This window comes from Oncorhynchus nerka, linkage group LG27, assembly GCF_034236695.1.
Source record: "Oncorhynchus nerka isolate Pitt River linkage group LG27, Oner_Uvic_2.0, whole genome shotgun sequence".
Classification (NCBI taxonomy): Eukaryota; Metazoa; Chordata; class Actinopteri; order Salmoniformes; family Salmonidae; genus Oncorhynchus; species Oncorhynchus nerka.
Genome location: NC_088422.1, coordinates 32973285 through 32980093, shown reverse-complemented (window position 1 = coordinate 32980093; position 6809 = coordinate 32973285). Strand labels below are relative to the sequence as shown.

General features: G+C 43.5%; 1 protein-coding gene across 1 annotated transcript in view; it reads right to left on the bottom strand.

The window, feature by feature from the left end:
* Nucleotides 1-5563: 5563 nt before the first annotated feature.
* The window catches only part of LOC135565109 (streptococcal hemagglutinin-like), a gene marked incomplete at its 5' end in the record, with an annotated part of 36999 nt that continues 35753 nt past the window's right edge, over nt 5564-6809 (bottom strand). Inside the window, one exon of the mRNA XM_065011142.1 lies at nt 5564-5750. Coding sequence (XP_064867214.1) covers nt 5564-5750 — 187 coding nt within the window. The remainder of the gene's footprint in view (nt 5751-6809) is intronic.

Genomic DNA, 6809 nt, shown 5'->3' with positions numbered 1-6809 from the left:
ACGCTCATTCTTCAAAATAAAGGCCTGAAACTGTTTTAAAAGGCTCTGGTTGATAATCTGGTTGATATCCCTTTCAATGGGCAATAGGGATGCATAGTAACACAGGGGTTTCAAAATAAGAGTTACTTCCTGATTGAATTTCTCAGGCTTTAACCTGCAATATCAGTTCTGTTATACTCACAGACAATATTTTTACAGTTTTGGAAACTTTAGAGTGTTTTCTATCCTAATCTGTCAATTATATGCATATTCTAGCATCTGGTCCTGAGAAATAGGCCGTTTACTTTGGGAACATTATTTTTCCAAACATAAAAATAGTGCCCCCTAGCTTCAAGAGGTTAAGCCTTTACTTATTCGCTCATTATTGTGTATTAGTTGAATAGTTGTAAGTACATTTGGTAACTGTTAAATGTAATGGAATCATGATGAACATACTGTAACAAGACTTGGCTGATTTGAATGAAGGCAGTACTTACTAGGCACTGTCTTTACATACTGTTGGCATGACATACAGAGAGACATGTTGATATACAGGCATGTTGCGTGGAGTCTGGCAGAGGGAGGGCGACAGTGATTTGATTAGAGTCATGCTGTATGACAGCATTACCATTCTCTGGCTTTTCTATTAGAGGGAGTTAAAGTCAATCTCAGCCTTGCTCAGTTACTCCCAGTGGCTCTTCACCATCCAGCTCTCAGAGCCAATATACAGTACATTAGCATGCCCAGTCTAAACCAGCCAGAGGGAGTGTCATGGGAAACATTCACACCTTGATATAAACTGAACATGCACATTCACACACTGACACACACAGGAACATCCAAGCACACATTCACTCAATGATTTATACTAAACATGGACGTTGCTTTTTCCTTTTCTATTTCTCCTGTCGCTTTCTGTCTCTCACACACCATCTCAGTCGAACACCATGAAATACCCTACACGGTACACACGCTACAGACACAAAACACACACAGACACACGCGTGAAAAACACACACACACAAGACTCTCACACCTCTACTCAGTCATACACATGCACATCATAGTCAACCAATCAATCAGTGGTTGCTTTGGGGTCGTCAGGCTCTATGTTGTGCAGACACTCAGTCACTGTGTGTCAGAACGGCTGCCTATGTGAAATGGAGAGTGATGACACCCATGGGCGGAGATATGGGGAACCTGACGAGGACAAAGTGGAGGTCTGGTCTAGATGACCCTTAAACATGGCGTGACACACTCGGCTCCAGTCGACTGTTTCAAAATGGTGGCTCTCCCCCTCTCCCTGCAGGCCTGCCCCCACATCCCTCTCGAATACCTGCTTCTGTCTGATGTCCCGGCTCTGTGACTGTCTACAACCCTCTCTATCCAGGCACCAGGATGGATGTGGAGCATAGTACATCTTACATCATTTCATGTGCAGGGATATCATATGACACCATATAAATCACATAATTTCAGAGTAGTCGATCTGTACATAGCGTGTCATTATAGAGCCTTATTTGCCTTATTTTAGTTAGATATTACTGCACTGTGAGGTGCTAGAAACATAAGCATTTCACTGCACCTATGATAACCTCTGCAAAATGTGTACATGACCATTAACATTTGATTTGACTTGATTTGGCCTCAGGGTTAAAATAGGTAGGTGAGAAATCGGAGGCAGCTCTCGCTGAGGGCCACTGCTGCCCCAGTGTGATTAAATATGTCTTTGAAATGGCCGCCAGCTTATTCTTATTCATTCTACATATCCTACAGTTTACACTCTCTTTCTCTCTCCTACCCTGTTCTTATTTCTTGCTTCTTCCTTCTCTTTAAATGCAGCCTTCACCATTTTGTCTACAAGAACAATGAACTGGTGTTAGCACCCCGGCAAAAGCAAATAACCAAGCCTATGAATTATGAATGGAGTGCAGTACCCTTTTCAAGAAACCATCCAGATTCCCTTACCTAGACCTTTTAATGACCTACCATTGTGTGTGTGCGCTTGTGCCTACGTGTGTGTTTGGATGGAGGAATTGGTACTATACTCTGTGCATGTACAGTGGGGAGAACATAACCTGCAAAATCGGCAGTGTTTCCTACTTACAAAGCATGTAGAGGTCTGTCATTTTTTATCATAGGTACACTTCAACTGTGAGAGACGGAATCTAAAACAAAAATCCAGAAAATCACATTGTATGATTTTTTAAGTAATTAATTTGCATTTTATTGCATGACATAAGTATTGATCACCTACCAACCAGTAAGAATTCCAGCTCTCACAGACCTGTTAGTTTTTCTTTAAGAAGCCCTCCTGTTCTCCACCCATTACCTGTATTAACTGCACCGGTTTGAACTCGTTACCTGTATAAATGACACCTGTCCACACACTCAAACCTCTCCACAATGGCCAAGACCAGAGAGCTGTGTAAGGACATCAGGGATAAAATTGTAGACCTGCACAATGCTGGGATGGGCTACAGGACAATAGGCAAGCAGCTTGGTGAGAAGGCAACAACTGTTGGCGCAATTATTAGAAAATGGAAGAAGTTCAAGACTGTCAATCACCCTCGGTCTGGGGCTCCATGCAAGATCTCACCTCGTGGGGCATCAATGATCATGAGGAAGGTGAGGGATCAGCCCAGAACTACACGGCAGGACCTGGTCAATGACCTGAAGAGAGCTGGGACCACAGTCTCAAAGAAAACCATTAGTAACACACTACGGCGTCATGGATTGAAATCCTGCAGCGCACGCAAGGTCCCCCTGCTCAAGCCAGCACATGTCCAGGCCCATCTGATGTTTACCAATGACCATCTGGATGATCCAGAGGAGGAATGGGAGAAGGTCATGTGGTCTGATGAGACAAAAATAGAGCTTTTTGGTCTAAACTCCACTCGCCGTGATTGGAGGAATAAGAAGGATGAGTACAGCCCCAACACCATCACAACCGTGAAGCATGGAAGTGGAAACATCATTCTTTGGGGATGCTTTTCTGCAAAAGGGACAGGACGACTGCACCGTATTGAGGTGAGGATGGATGGGGCCATGTATCGCGAGATCTCGGCCAACAACCTCCTTCCCTACAATGTAGAAATAAAGAAAAACCCTTGAATGAGTAGGTGTGTCCAAACCTTTGACTGGTAATGTATATGTAAGCCTCTGTGCTGATGTGTGTGTCTGTATGTATGCTTGTACGGAGGTGCTCATCTGCATTAGAGTATACACTTGGCAGCAGAGGCAGGTTTTTATTTTGACAGATGTACAGATGTCCTGTCCTTGGAGTGGATCCCATCTTATCCTTGACAGCTTGAGCAAACTCTGCTCCTATGTTGCACCCACTTCCATCAGCTAGTGTACACAAACACAATCCTACTACATTTTACATTTGAGTCATTTAGCAGACTCTCTTATCCACTGCGACTTACAGGAGCAATTAGGGTTAAGTGCCTTGCTTAAGGGTACACTGGCATAATTTTCACCTAGCAAGCTCGGGGATTCGAACCAGCAACCTTTCGGTTACTGGCCCAACGCTCTTAACTGCTAGGTAACCTACTACCACATGCACACACACACTTTCTCTCTCTGGAGCACGTTAGTATACAGCACTCATCCTCAAAAGTAGACCACACGCCAAGCATGGACAATTGAATCCTTCTATACTGAATGTAGCCTACACAAATCCTCAGAGTAACTGAGCTAATCTGAATCCTAAATTAGAATGTGATATATCGTGCTGTAATTGTATTAACAAGTGCTCTTATTAACATGACATAGTGTATTAGATTTCTTATAGCTATAATTTGAATAATGTATCCAACACATACATTATTTATTTAACTTCAATAATGCAATATTTTGTCCAGGGATCTTGGGTATTAAAATAAAATGTTGCCAAACTATGCTTTCTGAATTGCATTAAAGAAATAATGGAATTATTTGTATACTGAGGTCAACACAGTTTCCCATAAAATTCTCATGAAAGGATGGGAGAGCATTTTCTCCCCACCTTCATAAATGCCATTCATATCCTTAATTGAATTTCATTACTGTGCCAATAATGCATTTCACAGTAATGCATTTTGATTTCATATGAAATTCATTATCAGCACAGTAAACATATTAAAGCCTTTTGCGGTGTGAGTGTGAGATGCTGGAACAACCAGAAGTAGGCATCTAGTCTCATTTGCATGCGTCTCACATTTGTCTTATCCCCAGAAACTGTCGATGGGGGGGGGGGTAAGACACACACACACACACACCCATGACTGCCATCTCTCCCATTATCCATCCGTCTGTCATGTTATCTGCTTTAAAGGCTGTTGGTTTGCATCCTTTTTCATGCAGTCAGGAGTATAAATGTTCTATCCCCTTTGTGGTCGTGCCTTAGTTTTAGGTACCAGGTTTTAGTTTCCAGGTTTCCATCCAACCTTTTTATACGAGTAAAGTACATGTCAGATAAAACATTTCATGACAGGCCTGATGGATATAGTACGTTTGCTAGACATACGCTAGACAAGGTGGGGTCTTTTTGTGTCAGTAACATTAATTATGCGAGAAATGGTAGTGGAATCGCTTTTAATGCGCAAATATGTAATAACCATCATATATCGAAGTAAAATTGGAGTCACGCAATGATGTGTTGTGTGGTCTTCCCACTACGACTTGGGAAACCATGCAGTTTTATTAGGCTACAGATGAAATACATTATGATGAACTTCACAGGGTGGTGAAAGTGCACGGTGATGAGCTTGATGCTCCTTTCCAATAAATATCGAGGGTCTTATTCTGGTGACATGATGATCAGTGCTTGGCTGCAGTTTGACAAATAAAAATAATCTCACTCTTGTCTATAATAATCTGTCCATGTAGGCTATATCCACACTGTATCTGCAAATTGTTGGCTAGAGTGCACATTCCAATACCAGAGAGGGCACATTCACTATGTAACACCATTTGTTTGTGACAAAACCATCAGTAGAATTGAAAATGCAATGGAAACCTATTTAACTTGTATTTTTTATTCAGTACATGGACATTTAACCGCGAAAGTTATGTTTATGTGCACCACGTCGTCACGTACAGCCTTTTATCCACAACAAGTCAATTTGATGGAAAATGCACATATTATTTATGCATATTATCAAATATTCACGTGCAAATATTTCACCAATGGGATGGAAACCTAGCTAATGATTTTTATCAAATATATAGCGGAATTGTTTTATGTTCTCCAGTTATTATAGATAACTACCCTTCACAGTTAATCATGTTCTGATAATTGCACTAAAAGTGATATTGAAGGGGGGATTACATATAGATGTAATAAATGTGCTTCATAACACTCTATATAAAGGTCTGTTTTTCACTAACCCTCTGAACCTCAGGTTTTAGTTCCTTCCATCGTCCTCCTTCCCATTGTTCTGACATAGTGACCTGAGAGCAGGGAGGATGTCCACCTGCTCCCAGGGCTCCATGTTCGGCCCTCTATTTCTCCCTCTTCCCACCCGCTCTCCCTCCTCCCCTTTTCCACATATTGTTTGGTCTGTCAATGTCTTGGCCGCCTCAGCCGGTTCCTGTTTGGTCACCAGCTGGTGTAAAAATAAACATGGCGTTGGCGGGCGGTGTCTACGGCTGCGTTGGCACTGCCACTCTGAGCCGGAGGGCTGTAGCCGGCAGAGACCAGCCCGCTGCTCCAGATGCTCACATTTAGCTGATCCACGGCAGCCCCCTCTCCTCCATACTCTCCCCTGGCCTGCCTCCAGCTGCCACTGGAAGGTGCGGATTTCAGAGACGTTGTGTGGTTCTTCATGGGCAGAGTGCAGAATGCTATGTAGCATCATGGCTCAGTACACTCTCTTAACCACCCTCCCGCTCACATTCACAACAACAGGAGCTCCGATTACGTCAATCATTCATGAAAACGAGTATCTACTCTCTCTTCTTGACATTTGCTTAATATAAGTCCTGGTCTCTGACGTCTTGTGAGAGAGGTCATCAGCGTTTAGTACGGCAATTAATCACGTCACTTATCAGGAGCCAGGGAAAGAACTGCAGTGGTTTTAGTGGCTAAAGCAGACCATGTCAGGAGGGAATAACGTAGTGGAGCGTTTCAATGGGACACCATACTGTAGTGTAGTGGAGCGTTTCAATGGGACACCTTACTGTAGTGTAGTGGAACGGTTCAATGGGACACCATACTGTAGTGTAGTGGAACGGTTCAATGGGACACCATACTGTAGCGTAGTGGAGCGGTTCAATGGGACACCATACTGTAGTGTAGTGGAACGGTTCAATGGGACACCATACTGTAGTGTAGTGGAACGGTTCAATGGGACACCATACTGCAGCGTAGTGGAGCGGTTCAATGGGACACCATACTGTAGTGTAGTGGAGCGGTTCAATGGGACACCATACTGTAGTGTAGTGGAGCGGTTCAATGGGACACCATACTGTAGTGTAGTGGAGCGGTTCAATGGGACACCATACTGTAGTGTAGTGGAACGGTTCAATGGGACACCATACTGTAGCGTAGTGGAGCGGTTCAATGGGACACCATACTGCAGCGTAGTGGAGCGGTTCAATGGGACACCATACTGTAGCGTAGTGGAACGGTTCAATGGGACACCATACTGTAGTGTAGTGGAGCGTTTCAATGGGACACCATACTGTAGCGTAGTGGAGCGGTTCAATGGGACACCATACTGTAGTGTAGTGGAACGGTTCAATGGGACACCATACTGTAGTGTAGTGGAGCGGTTCAATGGGACACCATACTGCAGCGTAGTGGAGCGGTTCAATGGGACACCATACTGTAGCGTAGTGGAGCG